At 39.6% G+C, this 20,096-nt stretch overlaps 1 protein-coding gene across 1 annotated transcript in view; it reads right to left on the bottom strand.

Annotated features, from left to right (window-relative positions):
* The window catches only part of LOC128661719 (transient receptor potential cation channel subfamily V member 6), a 286,517-nt gene that overhangs the window by 213,068 nt on the left and 53,353 nt on the right, over positions 1 to 20,096 (bottom strand). Inside the window, exons 9-12 of the mRNA XM_053715942.1 lie at positions 5,126 to 5,154; positions 2,969 to 3,060; positions 2,763 to 2,877; positions 365 to 535 (exon numbers count right to left, since the gene is read on the bottom strand). Coding sequence (XP_053571917.1) covers positions 365 to 535; positions 2,763 to 2,877; positions 2,969 to 3,060; positions 5,126 to 5,154 — 407 coding nt within the window. The remainder of the gene's footprint in view (positions 1 to 364; positions 536 to 2,762; positions 2,878 to 2,968; positions 3,061 to 5,125; positions 5,155 to 20,096) is intronic.

The following is a 20,096-nucleotide window of genomic DNA, read 5'->3' on the forward strand; positions in this document are numbered from 1 at the left end:
GCACAGTCTTTTTATATTTACACATTTTGAGTCATCAGCTCCTATTGAGCATGTGCAAGAATTCACAGAATATATGTATTTGTTATTGGCTGATGGCTGTCACATGATACAAGGGGAGTGTAAATAGACATAACTTTGAAAGTGCTATTGCATTGTCTTTTTATCATACATTTGTTGATTATGCAAATCTACTGTATTTACAGGTCCTTTAAGGAGGAACTGTGTCTAGTAGTAGCTATATAGTATAGTTTAACTGTAGAGGTGTTATAAAAATGTAATAAAACACGTAATAAACAAACACTTGTTCCAGATACATTTTAAATAACAATATTGTTGGCTTTTAGAATAGATAAGTAATATATACCTCAGGCCACATAGGATGACAATATTTCAGATCTTTTTCTAGTTCCTTTTTTCTCCAGTCTTTAAAAAGTTGAATTTTTTTCTTTGACTGATACATTTCTTTAAACTCTTCTCCAATCTGATAGAAGGTGAGTCCCAATGCGATAAAAATCACAATGATTCGCCAGATGTCCTATAGTTATATCATAGAAATGCATCCTATATCATATCATAGACAGCAGGTTATGTAGATGGAAATATACATAGATAGATGGACAGACAGATCGCTACAAAGTAATTCCTTATGTAGATAGAAATGTAGGTAGACAACAGATGATGTAACTTAGACATCGTCAAATTTGGCCCTCCAGAGGTCTTGGAACTACATCTCCAATGATGCTCAGCCAGCTGATAAGGCATCATAGGAAATATAGTTCCAAAACCTCTGGAGGGCCAAGTTTGAGAATGTCTGATGTAGATAGACAGATGTACGGACAGACAGATCACTACAAAGTAATAGCTTGCGTACACAGAAATGTAGACAGACAACAGCTTATCTATATAGAAAGATGTACAGATAGTTTATGTAGATAGCAAGATTTGTAGATAAACACAGATGGACAGATTGCTAAAAAAAAAATACAATATATAAAACCAAAAGCACATGATTTGTGGAGAAACATCTAAACATACAGATGTACACTAAAATTGTAAAAACCCTAAGTTGAATGATTCACAAACATAAGGAGAGAGGTAACACCCAGGCCTCATCGATCTTATAAGTTTTGTTCATGCTTAGTTCACATGTTTATAAACGAAATCTATTCATACTTTAATATGACCCAAAGCCCATTTTTAAACAATAAAACTTGTACATCACTTAAATATATCAGACAGCACAATGTATATTTATAATTGCAATAATTTTTTTTAAACATAAGATTACACACAATTATATAAAATTGTTATGTCATGTCATGATGAACTGATTGACAGTTAACAGAAAAGTTCTGCTTTCAAGCAGGACAAGCGAATCAATTAGTCATGACGTTTTATTTTTGCTTTTACCATGGATTTTTTGCTACCAGAAGGTCTTTGAAAACCCGTTAAAACCCTATGAAATGCTTGTTTCTTTTAGGTTTTTACGTTTAATTACATTATATTGTTAATTTGAGCATTTTAATTAATTTAAACAGCAGCTAATTTAGTGGAATGGAATGGCTTAGAAAAAGAAGCAAAAGAAATAAGCTTGCATGCAATATTTTGGCAGGGCACTTTTGAAAAAGCTGAGAAGTTCAGTTGAACGTACATCAAATATTCGTATGATTGACATCTCAATAGTGGGAGGAGTGTTTGCCTAAAAAGACTAACCGAGACTCAACAGCGGTAATGGAAAGCAAACTACATATATTCCCAAGTGACTATGAGGCCTATTTATCAAACGTCTGTCGGACCTGATCCGACAGTGCGGATCAGGTCCGACAGACATCGCTGAATACGAAGAGCAATACGCTCACAAGAGCTGCTGGTGCAACGCCGCCCCCTGCAGACTCGGAGCCAATCAGCTGCAAGCAGGGGGGTGTCAATCAACCCAATCGTACTCGATCGGGTTGAATTCTGGTGATGTCTGTCCCCCTGCTCAGACACCCCCCTGCTGGCGGCCGATTGGCCATGAGTCTGCAGGGGGTGGCGTTGCACCTGCAACTCACAAGAGCTGCTGGTGCAATGCTGAATACGGAGAGCGTATTGCTCTCCGCATTCAGCGATGTCTGTCGGACCTGATCCGCACTGTAGGATCAGGTCCGACAGACATTTGATAAATAGGCCTCATAGTGTCTATTGATTACCATCAGCTATGTTATTGTTTTAATAAATATCAGTTTATATTTAATATTTATGGATTTAATTGTAAAAAGTGAAAAATGGTTGTATACTGTAGTGCAAATGTGTTGAAAACTTAGAGCAGAGTTTACAGCTCAGAAGAGAGTGAGTGTTTATGCAGGAACATTTATCTGTACTATTGTGCATTTTTTCTTTTTTATTTGGAGGAGATCAGAACAGAAGTGTGTATATCTATTCAAGACCAAGTTAGAGATGAGTTGGTTGGTCCCTTTGTAATTTAAAGGGACAGTAAAATCAAAATTAAACTTTGATGATTAACTGAATATGCAAATGTATACAACTTTCCAATTTACTTTTAATTTTATATTTGCTTCATTCTCTTGGTAGTCTTTGTTGAAAAGAATACATAGGTATGCTCTGGAGCATTAATGCGCCACTGGAGGATAGATGATCACATCAGGTGAGCCAATAGCAGAAGGCATATATGTGCAGTCACCAATTAAAAGCTAGCTCCCAGTAATGCATTGCTGTTCCTATGCTTATGTTTCACTTATCTAATGAAAAACATATGGACTTACTTCTGGGAATATATATGGGGTTTCTTCTGGCCTCGTAAGAGATGATGCTATCCCAAGGGCCGTCCATGACAAGATGAAGAGGAGGTTTAAGGCCAGCATTATTGCTATATTCTTTCTGAAATGAAACAAAAAGCAAGATCGCATATAGGATGAAAGTGCAGTTGACTACCAGATTTCTAAAAAGGCTAATGAATGTTTAGACTTACCTGCCAAATCTATTCCATTTTATTTCGATTAATTTCTGTATTACAGGGTGCATAATAATATCCAGCTGGCGAGACTGAACGATAACTTCCAGCTAAAGTAAAATGGTGGAAAAGCAGTAAATATGGCGTGAAAGCTAGAGTTATGCATTGTAAACATAAACCTTAATTGTCTCAATAATATCATATGCAGTTTAATATTAATTTGTGATATACATTTTGTAAATAACCAGCAGTACCTATTGAATATATTTGTGTACATGTAACAAATCCTAGTTTGTATAACATAGACTAGTGTAGTGTTTACAAAGGGTATCACAATTATTTTTATTAAAAAATGGCCCCTTGTTTTCTTCAGTCAGAAGAAAAAAACGCAAGTTCCCCTAGCTCTTATCAGAAGACGTCACTGATCCCCAGTACAATGCCTTCATTTTCATTTTAAGCAACTGGTGCAGCTTTCGATTTGGCCGTACCACTACAATTTAAAAAATAAATAAAAAAATAGCACTGGGGAGCAGTGTGTAGGGCTTGTAGCGCAAGTTTAAGTTAACTGGAGGCTATGTTTTAATAAACTTGACTGTGCTACCCTATAGAAAGACTTGATATACACTACACTAGTCTACATTATACCATGAAGGACTTTTTTGATGATGAATTTTGCGTCCCTTTAAAGAAGCATACACCTCAATTATATATGTGTGTGAATGCATGTGTGTGCGTGTGCAAGTGTATGTGTGCATGCATGTGAGTATGTGCTTGTGGCTGCATGTCTGTGTGTGTGTGTGTGCGTGTGAATATGTACATGTGTGCATATGCGTGTGTGTGTATATGTGCGTTTGTGTGTGCAATGTAAGAATGTGTGTGTATGTGTATGGGAGTATGTACCTGTGTGCATGTGTGTATGTGTGTGGTATAATGAAGCAAGAATTACAATTGCATATCTATTTAAAAATACAAAGAACATTTCCCCCTATGTGAAGAACATTGGAATGTAAAATATTTACAGTACATACACAGTAAAACACATTATTAAATAACAATTCAATAAAAAAATATTTTTCATGTTTTCAGGAGTGGAGAGGGCTCCAAAGTATATATTTATATATGTATATACATGTGTATATATGCATATACATACATATATACACATAGAAACATAAATACACACGTATACACATATATACATATGTATATATACTGTACATACATGCATATATTTAGGCATGTATATAGTATATACATTATAGCCCTTTCCATTCAAATACCTTGTCATAAATTTCTATGAATAATTTATATCAGATAGTGTTTATATGAGTCTAACACTTTATTTTAATGTATTTATGTTGTGCTTGGTGCAACTTTTTATTTAGCCCTAACTCTTTACATGAGGACTTCAGTCACGATGACCCAAAGAATGCAAAATTAGTTTGCGCTCATGAGTTCACATTTACTTTCAACTTGTAATATGAGTGCAAGTTAGCACAGGTGCGATATTTCAGTGTTAGTGTGCCACTTGTAATCTAGCATTATTTATATCAGACACATCACAAATATCCTAATATGACTGGGTTAGTGACATGTCCATCCACCTGGGGAACTTCTTCCCTGTCCTCAAATGTCTTTATCGCCAAATTTTAAAAGAATGTGACTTTCTCAAATGTGCTCATGCCCCTAAATATCAGTGTGTGAAAAGGAGCTAATCTGTTTCATAAATGAATAATTATATATTCTCAGACTGCATTTACATCATCTGTCAGTGATCCAAAGAAATAATTAAATCTGCAGTCCAATCTATTAGCTGCAACAATATTTTAGTTTTGGCTACAGTTCATTTAAAATGATTTACATGTGAAGCAGCAAATCTGGGTTAAAAAGAAAACAAATTAAACACTCTACTAATTAAATTGTGCTGTCATGTCCTAAGGGTTTGAATCATTGTGTTGTAAGGCAGATATGCATATTCATTGTATAATTTGGTTTCTTGTAGAAGATGTATTCCTAATATTCCAAAGGGTAAGATGCAACATTTCAATGATGGCTTTTTACATTTTATGCATCCCCAAAATACTACTCTAACCAGGCTGCAGTGAGTAGATGAAGCTCGGTATAGCAACAGTGTATAAGCTCACCACTCATTTTAGATTTTTTTGTCTAACTTACTGGAGATTTTGCTTGTGTTCCATGAAATCCTGAGGAAATAAATACATGGATTTAAAAAAGTATATTTTTATTACAATATTATAAAAGCATATTCTTGATTATGGAAAATTTACTTTTAAAGATAATTTTTGAGATAAAAAACTATATCACAATTATTACAGTACATTAAGTATAGGTCAAGTTGCTTTTGCTCACTTACTGGCTAGGATTCACTAATAATTAACAAACCAGTGAGCAAACAATCCTCTCCAGTACTTATATTATATCATGGAATCTATGCACCAACATGCAAGACAGTTCCCTAAATATAGAGAATCTGCTACCTAAGATAACATAGGAAAAGAAAAACAGAATTTATGCTTACCTGATAAATTACTTTCTCCAACGGTGTGTCCGGTCCACTGCGTCATCCTTACTTGTGGGATATCTCTTCCCCAACAGGAAATGGCAAAGAGTCCCAGCAAAGCTGGCCATATAGTCCCTCCTAGGCTCCACCCACCCCAGTCATTCGACCGACGGACAGGAGGAAAAATATAGGAGAAACCATATGGTACCGTGGTGACTGTAGTTAGAGAAAATAATTCATCAGACCTGATTAAAAAACCAGGGCGGGCCGTGGACCGGACACACCGTTGGAGAAAGTAATTTATCAGGTAAGCAAAAATTCTGTTTTCTCCAACATTGGTGTGTCCGGTCCACGGCGTCATCCTTACTTGTGGGAACCAATACCAAAGCTTTAGGACACGGATGAAGGGAGGGAGCAAATCAGGTTACCTAAACGGAAGGCACCACGGCTTGCAAAACCTTTCTCCCAAAAATAGCCTCCGAAGAAGCAAAAGTATCAAATTTGTAAAATTTGGCAAAAGTGTGCAGTGAAGACCAAGTCGCTGCCTTACATATCTGGTCAACAGAAGCCTCGTTCTTGAAGGCCCATGTGGAAGCCACAGCCCTAGTGGAGTGAGCTGTGATTCTTTCAGGAGGCTGCCGTCCGGCAGTCTCATAAGCCAATCGGATGATGCTTTTAAGCCAAAAGGAAAGAGAGGTAGAAGTCGCTTTTTGATCTCTCCTTTTACCAGAATAAACAGCAAACAAAGAAGATGTTTGTCTGAAATCTTTTGTAGCCTCTAAATAGAATTTTAGAGCACGGACTACGTCCAAATTGTGTAACAAACGTTCCTTCTTTGAAACTGGATTCGGACACAAAGAAGGTACAACTATCTCCTGGTTAATATTTTTGTTAGAAACAACCTTTGGAAGAAAACCAGGCTTAGTACGCAAAACCACCTTATCTGCATGGAACACCAGATAGGGCGGAGAACACTGCAGAGCAGATAACTCAGAAACTCTTCTAGCAGAAGAAATAGCAACCAAAAACAAAACTTTCCAAGATAGTAACTTAATATCTATGGAATGTAAAGGTTCAAACGGAACCCCTTGAAGAACTGAAAGAACTAGATTTAGACTCCAGGGAGGAGTCAAAGGTCTGTAAACAGGCTTGATCCTAACCAGAGCCTGAACAAATGCTTGAACATCTGGCACACCTGCCAGTCTTTTGTGTAGTAAGACAGATAAAGCAGAGATCTGTCCCTTTAGAGAACTAGCAGATAATCCTTTCTCCAAACCTTCTTGTAGAAAGGAGAGAATACTAGGAATTTGTATCTTATTCCATGGGAATCCTTTGGATTCACACCAACAGATATATCTTTTCCATATCTTATGGTAAATCTTTCTAGTTACCGGTTTTCTGGCCTGAACCAGAGTATCTATCACGGAATGTGAAAACCCACGCTTCGATAGAATCAAGCGTTCAATCTCCAAGCCGTCAGCTGGAAGGAAACCAGATTTGGATGTTCGAATGGACCCTGAACAAGAAGGTCCTGTCTCAAAGGTAGCTTCCATGGTGGAACCGATGACATATTCACCAGGTCTGCATACCAAGTCCTGCGTGGCCACGCAGGAGCTATCAAGATCACTGAGGCCCTCTCCTGATTGATCCTGGCTACCAGCCTGGGAATGAGAGGAAACGGTGGAAATACATAAGCTAGGTTGAAGGTCCAAGGGGCTACTAGTGCATCTACTAGAGTCGCCTTGGGATCCCTGGATCTGGACCCGTAGCAAGGAACCTTGAAGTTCTGACGAGACGCCATCAGATCCATGTCTGGAATGAGTTATTTGGGCAAAGATCTCCGGGTGGAGTTCCCACTCCCCCGGATGGAATGTCTGACGACTCAGATAATCCACCTTCCAGTTTTCCACACCTGGGATGTGGATCGCAGACAGGTGGCAGGAGTGATCCTCTGCCCATTGAATTATTTTGGTCACTTCTTTCATCGCCAGGGAACTCCTTGTTCCCCCTTGATGATTGATATACGCAACGGTCGTCATGTTGTCTGATTGGAATCTTATGAATCTGGCCTTTGCTAGTTGAGGCCAAGTCCTGAGAGCATTGAATATCGCTCTCAGTTCCAGAATGTTTATCGGGAGAAGAGACTCTTCCCGAGACCATAGACCCTGAGCTTTCAGGGATTCCCAGACCCACTCTGGTCTGCGGAAGCTCATTCCCTGGGATAGATTGTCCAGGGTCAGCCACCAACGGAGTGAATCTCTGGTCTTCTGATCTACTTGAATCATTGGAGACAAGTCTGTATAGTCCCCATTCCACTGTTTGAGCATGCACAGTTGTAATGGTCTTAGATGAATTCGTGCAAAAGGAACTATGTCCATTGCTGCAACCATCAACCCTACTACTTCCATGCACTGCGCTATGGAAGGACGAGGAACAGAATGAAGAACTTGACAAGTGCTTAGAAGTTTTGACTTTCTGACCTCTGTCAGAAAAATCCTCATTTCTAAGGAATCTATTATTGTTCCCAAGAAGGGAACTCTTGTCGACGGAGACAGAGAACTTTTTTCTATGTTCACCTTCCATCCGTGTGATCTGAGAAAGGCCAGAACGATGTCTGTATGAGCCTTTGCTTTTGACAGGGACAACGCTTGTATTAGAATGTCGTCCAAGTAAGGTACTACTGCAATGCCCCTCGGTCTTAGAACCGCTAGAAGAGACCCTAGTACCTTTGTGAAAATCCTTGGAGCAGTGGCTAACCCGAATGGGAGGGCCACAAACTGGTAATGCTTGTCCAGAAAGGCGAACCTTAGGAACTGATGATGTTCTTTGTGGATAGGAATATGTAGGTACGCATCCTTTAGATCCACGGTAGTCATAAATTGACTTTCCTGGATAGTGGGTAGAATCGTTCGAATGGTTTCCATCTTGAACGATGGTACCCTGAGAAATTTGTTTAGGATCTTCAAATCCAAAAATGGTCTGAAAGTTCCCTCTTTTTTGGGAACTACGAACAGATTGGAATAAAATCCCATTCCTTGTTCCTTTATTGGAACTGGGTGTATCACTCCCATCTTTAACAGGTCTTCTACACAATGTAAGAACACCTGTCTCTTTATTTGGTTTGAGGATAAGTGAGACATGTGGAACCTTCCCCTTGGGGGTAGTTCCCTGAATTCCAGGAGATAACCCTGAGAAACTATTTCTAGCGCCCAGGGATCCTGAACATCTCTTGCCCAAGCCTGAGCAAAGAGAGAGAGTCTGCCCCCCACTAGATCCGGTCCCGGATCGGGGGCTACTCCTTCATGCTGTTTTGTTAGCAGCGGCAGGCTTCTTGGCCTGCTTACCCTTGTTCCAGCCTTGCATCGGTTTCCAGGCTGGTTTGGGTTGTGAGGCATTACCCTCTTGCTTAGAGGATGCAGAATTAGAGGCCGGTCTGTTCCTGAAATTGCGAAAGGAACGAAAATTAGACTTATTCTTGGCCTTGAAAGGCCTATCTTGTGGAAGGGCGTGGCCCTTTCCCCCAGTGATGTCTGAAATAATCTCTTTCAATTCTGGTCCAAATAGAGTTTTACCTTTGAAAGGGATGTTAAGCAATTTTGTCTTGGATGACACATCCGCTGACCAAGACTTTAGCCAAAGCGCTCTGCGCGCCCCGATAGCAAACCCTGAATTTTTTCGCCGCTAATCTAGCTAATTGCAAAGCGGCATCTAAAATAAAAGAGTTAGCCAACTTAAGTGCGTGAACTCTGTCCATAACCTCCTCATATGGAGTCTCTCTACTAAGCGAGTTTTCTAGTTCCTCGAACCAGAACCACGCTGCTGTAGTGACAGGAACAATGCACGAAATGGGTTGTAGAAGGTAACCTTGCTGTACAAAAATCTTTTTAAGCAAACCCTCCAATTTTTTATCCATAGGATCTTTGAAAGCACAACTATCCTCGATAGGAATAGTAGTGCGTTTGTTTAGAGTAGAAACTGCCCCCTCGACCTTAGGGACTGTCTGCCATAAGTCCTTTCTGGGGTCGACCATAGGAAATAATTTCTTAAATATAGGGGGGGGGGGAACAAAAGGTATGCCGGGCTTTTCCCACTCCTTATTCACTATGTCCGCCACCCGCTTGGGTATAGGAAAAGCGTCGGGGTGCACCGGAACCTCTAGGAACTTGTCCATCTTGCATAATTTCTCTGGAATGACCAAGTTGTCACAATCATCCAGAGTAGATAACACCTCCTTAAGCAGTGCGCGGAGATGTTCTAATTTAAATTTAAATGTCACAACATCAGATTCAGCTTGTTGAGAAATTTTTCCTGAATCTGAAATTTCCCCATCTGACAAAACCTCCCTCATGGCCCCTTCAGATTGGTGTGAGGGTATGACAGAACAATTATCATCAGCGCCCTCCTGCTCTTCAGTGTTTAAAAACAGAGCAATCGCGCTTTCTCTGATAAGTAGGCATTTTGGAATAAATATTTGCTATGGAGTTATCCATTACAGCCGTTAATTGTTGCATGGTAATAAGCATTGGCGCGCTAGATGTACTAGGGGCCTCCTGTGTGGGCAAAACTGGTGTAGACACAGTAGGAGATGATGTAGTATCATGTTTACTCCCCTCATCTGAGGAATCATCTTGGGCAATTTCATTATCTGTGGCAGTACTGTCCTTACTTTGTTTGGACGCTATGGCACAATTATCACACAAATTTAAATGGGGAGACACATTGGCTTTCATACATATAGAACATAGCTTATCCGAAGGCACAGACATGTTTAACAGGCTTAAACTTGTCAATAAAGCACAAAAAACGTTTTAAAACAAAACCGTTACTGTCTCTTTAAATTTTAAACAGAAAACACTTTATTACTGAATATGTGAAAAAATATGAAGGAATTGTTCAAAAATTACCAAAATTTCACCACAGTGTCTTAAAGCATTAAGAGTATTGCACACCAAATTTCAGTCTAGAAACTTTTCCAGCAACTTTCAGATCCTCACACATGCATCTGCATGCCCTGCTCTCAAAAAACAACTGCGCAGTAATGGCGCAAAAATGAGGCTCAGCCTACAACTAGGAAGGCCCCCTGACTGGAAAAGGTGTCTAACATAGTGCCTGCCGTTTAATAAACGTTCCCCAAGTTTATAAATGTGAATTGTCAGCATAAATATGAATAAAATGCCCAAATAAAGCAATCGATTTAGCCCATAAAAATGTCTACCAGTTTTATAGCCCATATTAAGCCCTTTATTCTGTTTGCTTGACTAAGAAAATGGCTTACCGGTCCCCATGAGGGGAAATGACAGCCTTCCAGCATTACATGGTCTTGTTAGAAATATGGCTAGTCATACCTTAAGCAGAAAAGTCTGCTAACTGTTTCCCCCAACTGAAGTTACTTCATCTCAACAGTCCTATGTGGAAACAGCAATCGATTTTAGTTACTGTCTGCTAAAATCATCTTCCTCTCACAAACAGAAATCTTCATCCTTTTCTGTTTCAGAGTAAATAGTACATACCAGCACTATTTTAAAATAACAAACACTTGATAGAAGAATAAAAACTACATTTAAACACCAAAAAACTCTTAACCATCTCCGTGGAGATGTTGCCTGTGCAACGGCAAAGAGAATGACTGGGGTGGGCGGAGCCTAGGAGGGACTATATGGCCAGCTTTGCTGGGACTCTTTGCCATTTCCTGTTGGGGAAGAGATATCCCACAAGTAAGGATGACGCCGTGGACCAGACACACCAATCTTGGAGAAAGGTTATTTACCCCTGTCAGTTCTTTCCAATGGCCCAATAATCTAAAGCTCTTCTCCTTGGCAAAATGACCTAAGATGTCTCATCATTATGTCAAGCTCCCTCAAACAATTGTATAAAGGCAAATTTTAGCTTGAGAGCTGTTTATCTATGGATGGATATGAAGGAGAGATGCCTACATTGCAATATAACACACACAAAAAGGCCACAAAGATTTTGTGTTAATTCTCTCCATGCTGGTGAGTTTTTAATCATCAGCCCCTAAGGGTCCCATTCTCAAAACATCACTGGCATGGAGAGAAATAATCATCTTATTTTAATGAGCATTATATTGTAAGGTGTCTCTCCTTAACATACAGCATATACACAGGTTCAAGGTAAAAATTGCCTTTACAAAATACTTGAGATGAGACACCTTATAGTGTTTTGCCAGACCAGAGAGCTTAAAATAACTAGATTTAAAGAACTAATTTAAAGACTTATAAAAGGGGGTTTAAAGCAAAAACATACGTTTGTATTGTAGAGTAAAAAACAAATCCTATATAATAAAAGTCCAAGTGTGTTTGTCCGAAGCTGTCATGCGCAGTAGAGACTGCGCGCAAGGACAAACACACCTGGCCTTCCAACAAACCTGGCGTCGTGTAGTAGAGTGGGCGTGGCCGGGCGTGTGCGGAGTGGGCGTGAGTGGGTGGGCGTGGCCTGATGGGTGTGATGTGGGCGGGTATAACACGGGTGTGGGCGGGCGGGATGCAGGCGGGGCGTGACATAGGCGGGGCCAGCTACTAAGAGACAGAGAGCTCTAAAGAGGGGGGATAGAGAGAGCAGAAGAGGGGGGATAGAGAGAGGGAGAGAGAGAGAGACAGCAAAAGAGAGAGGGGGGAGAGAGACAGCAAAAGAGAGAGGGGAGAGAGACAGCAAAAGAGAGGGGGGAGAGAGACAGCAAAAGAGAGGGGGAAGAGTACAGCAAAAGAGAGGGGGGAGAGAGATCACAAAAGAGAGGGGGGAGAGAGAGCACAAAAGAGAGGGGGGAGAGAGAGCGCAAAAGAGAGGGGGAAGAGAGAGAGCAAAAGAGAGGGGGGAAAAGAGAGCAAAAGAGAGGGGGGAAAAGAGAGCAAAAGAGAGGGGGAGAGAGAGCAAAAGAGAGGGGGGAGAGAGAGAGCAAAGGAGAGGGGGGAGAGAGAGCAAAAGAGAGGGGGGAGAGAGAAAGAGTAAAAGAGAGGGGGGAGAGAGTAAAAGAGAGGGGAGAGAGAGAGCAAAAGATAAGGGAGAAAGAGAGAGCAAAAGAGAGGGGAGAAAGCGAGAGCAAAAGAGAGGGGGGGATAGAGAGAGAGCAAGGGGTGGGACCGCTGTACTGCAAAAAATGGCCCGTGTACACGGGCTTTAGGACTAGTTAGAAATAAATTGTGTATGAAAGAAATGGACAAAAAGAAAAGATGTAATGAGAGGGTAGGAGAAAGACAAAGACAGAGATAGGTTGTTAGAAAATGTGGGAAATATAGAAAAAAAACAAAATGAGAAATTAAGGGCAATAGAGAGATAAATATCTACACTTTTTCATTGGCAGAACCCCTTCACCATAAAAAACACATATTTAAAACATTATGTACAAAAATTCAAGGACATTTCAATTCTAGTAGAAAAAAAGGAAAATCTAATAGGTTTATAGAAAAACCACAGACAGTGAGTGCTTTGATTCTGTACTGGAATCTTAAAGTGACAGTCTAGTCAAAATTAAACTTTCATGATTCAGATAGGACATGCAATTTAAAACAACTTTCCAATCTACTTTAATCATCAAATTTGCATTGTTCTCTTGGTATTTTTAGTTGAAAGCTAAACCTAGGTAAGCTCATATGCTAATTTCTAAGCGATTGAATGTCGCCTCTTATCTGAATGCAATTGACAGCTTTTTTTAGTTTTTTTTTAGTGGGTGTTAGTTCATGTGTGCCATATAGATAACATTGAGTTACCTAGGAGTCAGCACTGATTGGCTAAAATGCAAGTCTGTCAATAGAACTGAAATAAGGGTGCAGCCTGCATAGGGGGGTAGTTATCAAGCCGTCAACCTCAAATACGCTGGAATTCCGCAGCGTATTTGTGGCGAGGCTGATTCGCCTTAGTTATCAAAGGCTAAAGACCGGCAAAAGTAGAATTTTGTGACGTAAACTTCGATCCGCCGTCCGACACAGATCGATTCTTACGTCACTCCAGATGTTCCGCACACAAGTGCGGCACAATCTGACTACTTTTGCTAGTTATCAAAAAACTAGCAGGTACGCTCAGCACTTTTACGGCCCAGCGTACCTGGTTTTCAAACCGCCACCCTGGAGGCGGCGGATCCCATAGGTATCAATGGGAGTCTGACCATAGCGAAAGTACAAGTTCGCTGCTGCCAGATATCCCATTGATTCCTATGGGAGCTGTCTACACCTAACACCCTAACACGTACCCCGAGTCTAAACACCACTAATCTATCCCCCCTACACCGCCGCAACTAAATAAAGTTATTCCCACCTAAACCGCCGCTCCCGGAGCCCACCGCAAGCTACTCTATACATATTAACCCCTAAACCGCCGCTCCCGGAGCCCACCGCAACTATAATATATGTATTAACACCTAAACCGCCGCTCACGGAGCCCACCGCAACTATAATATATGTATTAACCCCTAAAGCGCCGCTCCCGGAGCCCACCGCCACCTACATTATACCTAGTAACCCCTACCCTGCCCCCCTATACCGCCGCCCTCTATAATAAAGTTATTAACCTCTATCCTGCCCCCCCTACACCGTCGCCACCAATAATAAATTTATTAACCCCTATCCTGCCCCCCACTACACCGCCGCCACTGTAATAAATTTATTAACCCCTAAACCTAAGTCTAACACTAACCCTAACACCCCCTAACTTAAATATTAATTAAATAAATCTAAATAATATTTCTATTATGAACTAAATTAATCCTATTTAAAACAAAATACTTACCTTTAAAATAAACCCTAATATAGCTACAATATAAATAATAATTATATTGTAGCTATCATAGGATTTATTTTTATTTTACAGGCAAATTTCAATTTATTTTAACTAGTTACAATAGCTATTAAATAATTATTAACTATTTAATAGCTTACCTAGCTAAAATAAAGAGAAATTAACCTGTAAAATAAAAACTAACCTAAGTTACAATTACACCTAACACTACACTATACTTTAATAAATTATTCCTATTTAAAACTAAATACCTGCAAAATAAACCCTAAGATAGCTACAATGTAATTAATAATTACATTGTAGCTATTTTAGGATTTATATTTATTTTACAGGTAACTTTGTATTTATTTTAGCTAGTTAGAATAGTTATTAAATAGTTATTAACTATTTAATAACTACCTAGCTAAAAGAAATACAAAATTACCTGTAAAATAAATCCTAACCTAAGTTACAATTAAACCTAACACTACACTATCATTAAATTAATTAAATAAATTAACTACAAATAACTACAATTAAATACAATTACATAAACTAACTAAAGTACAAAAAATAAAAAAGCTAAGTTACAAAAAATAAAAAACATAAGTTACAAACATTTAAAAAATATTACAACAATTTTAAGCTAATTACACCTAATCGGAACAGCCAATAGAATGCGATCTCAATCTGATTGGCTGATTCAATCAGCCAATCAGATTTTTCCTACCTTAATTCCAATTGGCTGAAAGAATCCTATCAGCCAATCGGAATTGAAGGGACGCCATCTTGGATGACGTCCCTTAAAGGAGCCTTCATTCGTCGTTAGTCCGTCGGGAGAGAAGGATGTTCTGCGTTGGCGGGATGAAGATCGATCCTGAAGCAAGAAGATTGAAGACCCCGCTTGGAAGATGACATCGCCCGGATGGAAGATGATCTTCAGCGCCGCTTGAAAGATGACATCGGCCGGATGGAAGACTTCTTCAGCGCCGCTTGGAGGATCACTTCATCGGATGGAAGATTTCTTCAGCGCCCCTTGGAGGATCACTTCTGGCGCTCCGGATTTCCTCTTCAGTTCCATCGGTGGCTCGGCTGAGTGAAGACGACTCAAGGTAGGATGATCTTCAGGGGATTAGTGTTAGGTTATTTTAAGGGGGGTTTGGGTTAGATTAGGGGTATGTGGGTGGTGGGTTTTAATGTTAGGGGGGTTGTATTTTTCTTTTACAGGCAAAAGAGCAGTTTTCTTTGGGGCATGCCCCACAAAAGGCCCTTTTAAAGGCTGGTAAGGTAAAAGAGCTTTGAACTTTTTTAATGTAGAATAGGGTAGGGAATGTTTTTATTTTGGGGGGCTTTGTTATTTTATTAGGGGGCTTAGATTAGGTGTAATTAGCTTAAAATTGTTGTAATATTTTTTAAATGTTTATAACTTATGTTTTTTATTTTTTGTAACTTAGCTTTTTTTATTTTTTGTACTTTAGTTAGTTTATGTAATTGTATTTAATTGTAGTTATTTGTAGTTAATTTATTTAATTAATTTAATGATAGTGTAGTGTTAGGTTTAATTGTAACTTAGGTTAGGATTTATTTTACAGGTAATTTTGTATTTCTTTTAGCTAGGTAGTTATTAAATAGTACTATTTAATAACTATTCTAACTAGCTAAAATAAATACAAAGTTACCTGTAAAATAAATATAAATCCTAAAATAGCTACAATGTAATTATTAATTACATTGTAGCTATCTTAGGGTTTATTTTACAGGTAAGTATTTAGTTTTAAATAGGAATAATTTATGAAAGTATAGTGTAGTGTTAGGTGTAATTGTAACTTAGGTTAGGATTTATTTTACAGGTAAATTTCTCTTTATTTTAGATAGGTAAGCTATTAAATAGTTAATAACTATTTAATAGCTATTGTACCTAGTTAAAATAAATTGAAAGTTACCTAAAAAATAAAAATAAATCCTAAGATAGCTACAATATAATTATTATTTATATTGTAGGTATATTAGGGTTTATTTTATAGGTAAGTATTTAGTTTTAAATAGGATTAATTTAGTTAATAATAGAAATATTATTTAGATTTATTTAATTAATATTTAAGTTAGGGGGTGTTAGGGTTAGTGTTAGACTTAGGTTTAGGGGTTAATACATTTATTACAGTGGCGGCGGTGTAGTGGGGGGCAGGATAGGGGTTAATAAATGTATTATAGGTGGCGACGGTGTAGGGGGGCAGATTAGGGGTTAATAAATGTATTATAGGTGGCGACGGTGTAAGGGGGGCAGGATAGGGGTTAATAAATTTAAGATAGGTTGCGGCGGGTTCAGGGAGCGGCGGTTTAGGGGTTAAACTATTTATTTATTTGCGGCGAGGTGCGGGATCGGCAGGATAGGGGCTAATAACTTTATTACAGAGGGCGACGGTATAGGGGGGGCAGGATAGGGGTTACTAGGTATAATGTAGGTGGCAGCGGTGTCAGGGAGCGGCGGTTTAGGGGTTAATACATTTATCAGAGTTGCGGCAGGGTTTAGGAGCGGAGGTTTAGGGGTTAATACATTTAGCAGAGTTGCGGCAGAGTCTAGGAGCGGCGGTTTAGGGGTTAGTAACTTTATTTAGTTGCGGGGGGCTCCGGGGGTGCCGGTATAGGGGGTAGAACAGTGCAGTTTAGTGTGAGTGCTTAGTGAAAGGCTAGCAATAAAGCTGGGAAAAGCCGAAGAGCAGCGAGATCGGATGAGTGATAACTCTCACAGTCCGCTGCTCATCGCCCCGCGGCTTTTTGACAGCTTTATTTGATAACTTAGGCGTATTTTTTCAGGTCAGCGGCGGCGAAGGTAGGCGAGCTTAGGTGGGAGTATTGGGCCGGCGAAGGCAGGAAAGTTGACACGATGATAACTACCCCCCAAGGTAATCACATAGGTAAAAAGTGTATTAATATAACTGTGTTGGTTATGCAAAACTGGAGAATGGGCAATAAAGGGATTATCTATCTTTTAAAACAATAAAAATCTAGAGTAGACTGTCCCTTTAAAATAGAAGATGGCAGTTGTCTTGTAATTTATAAAAGAAAGGATAAGCTTATATCAAAATGACATTTATTGCTATAATAGCACAGCTTTCTCATTAATTCAGGCAGTTGTATTGCAAAAGTGAAGACTCTGTTTACGAGTGGATATTTAGACAATACTTCTGAAACACAGTTAAAAAAAAAGGTTATAGCAATATTTGTGGTTAAATCGGTTGACAAAGTCTGAAATTCCTATACTGCATAGAGAATGATCTGTTTTGATGTGAAAGAGTATTTATGTTTAATTAAATGGTTTTATACAAACTTTGGACTAGTTTACAAGTGGTGCGCTATTTAGCACTTGCACTCAAGCATTAAAGGAATACTAAACCCAAATTTTTTCTTCCATGATTCAGATAGAGCATGCAATTTTAAGCAACTTTCTAGTTTACTCCTATTATAAATTTTTCTTCATTATCTTGCTATCTTTATTTGAAAAAGAAGTCATCTAAGCTAAGGAACCAGACAATTTTTGGTTTAGAACCCTGGACAGTCCGATCAGCAAGGACAACTCAGGTTGTGAAATAAAAATGTCCCGGCTTCTAAACTTACATTCTTGCTTTTCAAATAAAGATAGCAAGAGAATGAAGACAAATTGATAATAGGAGTAAATTAAAAAGTTGCTTAAAATTGCATGCTCTATCTGAATCATGAAAAAAAAATATGGGTTCAGTGTCCCTTTAACTTCACTATTATAAGTTGAATGTAAAAAAATTTGCGTGTGCCCTTGTGGCACATTTTTATGTTATAGATAGGGTTTAATTTAACTATCCCTCATGTATTATATTAAAAATATCAGTCAACTGATGATACGGGAGGGACAAGACAGGGAACCTAAGAGGAAGGCACCACTGCTTGAAGAACCTTCATCCCAAATGCAGCCTCAGCCGAGGCAAAAGTGTCAAATTTATAGAACTTTGAAAAAGTGAGAGAGGAAAGAGAGGACAAAGTTGCAGCCTTGCAAATCTGTTCCACAGAAGATTCATTTTTGATTGCCCATGAGGAAGCAACAGCCCTCATGGAATGAGCCGTAACTCTCTCTGGAGGGTGCTGTGTCCAGCAGTCTCATAGGCAAAACGTATGATACTCTTCAGCCAAAAAGACAGAGAAGTAGCCGTGGCTTTTTTACCCTTACGTTTTCCAGAGAAAACCACAAACAAGGCAGAAGACTGATGAAAATCCTTAGTCGCCTGTATGTAAAATTTTAAAGCATGTACCACGTCTAAATTGTGCAGTAGCCGTTCCTTCTGAGAGGAAGGATTAGCACACAAGGAAGGAACAACAATCTCCTGATTATTATTACGGTCAGAAAAAACTTTAGGAAGAAAATCTAATTTAGTACGTAAAACTACCTTATCCAAATGAAAAATAAGGTAAGGAGACTCATACTGCAATGCAACAAGAAACAAAACTTTCCAAGAAAACAACTTAATATCTAAGGAATGCATAGGCTCAAACGAAGCCCCTTGAAGAACCTTAAGAACTAAATTAAGACTCCATGCAGGAGTAACTGGCTTGAACACAGGCCTGATCCTGACCAAGGCCTGACAAAAAGATTGCACGTCTGGTACGTCCGCCAGATGCTTATGTAACAAAATAGACAAGGCAGATATTTGACCCTGGTCAAAGGGACTTGTCGATAATCCTTTCTCCAAACCTTCTTGGAGAAATGACAAAATTCTAGGAATCCTAACTCTACTGCAAGAGTAGCCCTTGGATTCACACCAATAGAGATATTTATGCCATATCTTGTGGCAAATCTTTCTAGTTACCTAAGGGTCCCTGGACCTCGATCCATACTTCGGAAGCTTGGCATTCTGTTGAGATGCCATGAGATCCGATTCCGGCTGACCCCATTTGAGAATCAGACTGGAAAACACTTCTGGATGGAGTTCCCACTCCCCCGGGTGAAAAGTCTGCCTGCTCAGGAAGTCCGCCTCCCAGTTGTCAACCCCTGGGATGTGGATCGCCGACAGACAGCAAGAGTGGGTTTCCGCCCACTGCATTATTTTTGGCTACCTCTGTCATTGCAAAGGAACTCTGCGTTCCTCCATGATGATTGGTGTAAGCCACTGAGGTTATGTTGTCCGACTGGAACCTGATGAACTGGGCCGAGGCTAACTGGGGCCAGGCCAGAAGAGCATTGAAGATCACTCTCAGCTCCAGAATGTTTATAGGCAGAACAGACTATGACTGAGTCCAAACTCCCTGAGCCTTCAGGAAGCCCCAGACTGCTCCCCATCCTAGAAGGCTGGTGTCTGTTGTCACAATTACCCAGGAGGGTCTGCGAAAGCAGGTTCCCTGGGAGAGATGATCCTGAGACAACCACCATTAAAGAGAATTCCTTGTCTCCTGCTCCAGTAGAATGTGTGGAGACAAATCCGCATAATCTCTGTTCCATTGACTGAGTATGTTTAACTGCAGAGGTCTGAGATGGAAACAAGCAAACAGGATGATGTCCATTGCCGCCACCATCAGCCTGATTACCTCCATGCACTGAGCCACTGATGGCCGAGGAGTGGACTGAAGCACTAGGCAAGAATCGAAAAATCTTTGATTTCCTGACTTCTGTCAGAAAAATCTTCATTGATAGGGAATCTATTATGGTTCCCAAGAAAGTTACTCTCGTATTTGGAACTAAGGAGCTCTTTTTCAAATTTACCTTCCAACCGTGAGATTGCAGAAAGGATAACAACATTTCCGTGTGGGACCTTGTTAGTTGAAAAGATGGCGCCTGGACTAGTATGTCGTCCAGATAGGGCGCCACTGCAATGCCCCGTAATCGGAGCACCGCCAGAAAAGATCCCAGAACCTTTGAGAAAATTCTGGGAAGTG

This window comes from Bombina bombina, chromosome 5 (assembly GCF_027579735.1).
Source record: "Bombina bombina isolate aBomBom1 chromosome 5, aBomBom1.pri, whole genome shotgun sequence".
Classification (NCBI taxonomy): domain Eukaryota; kingdom Metazoa; phylum Chordata; class Amphibia; order Anura; family Bombinatoridae; genus Bombina; species Bombina bombina.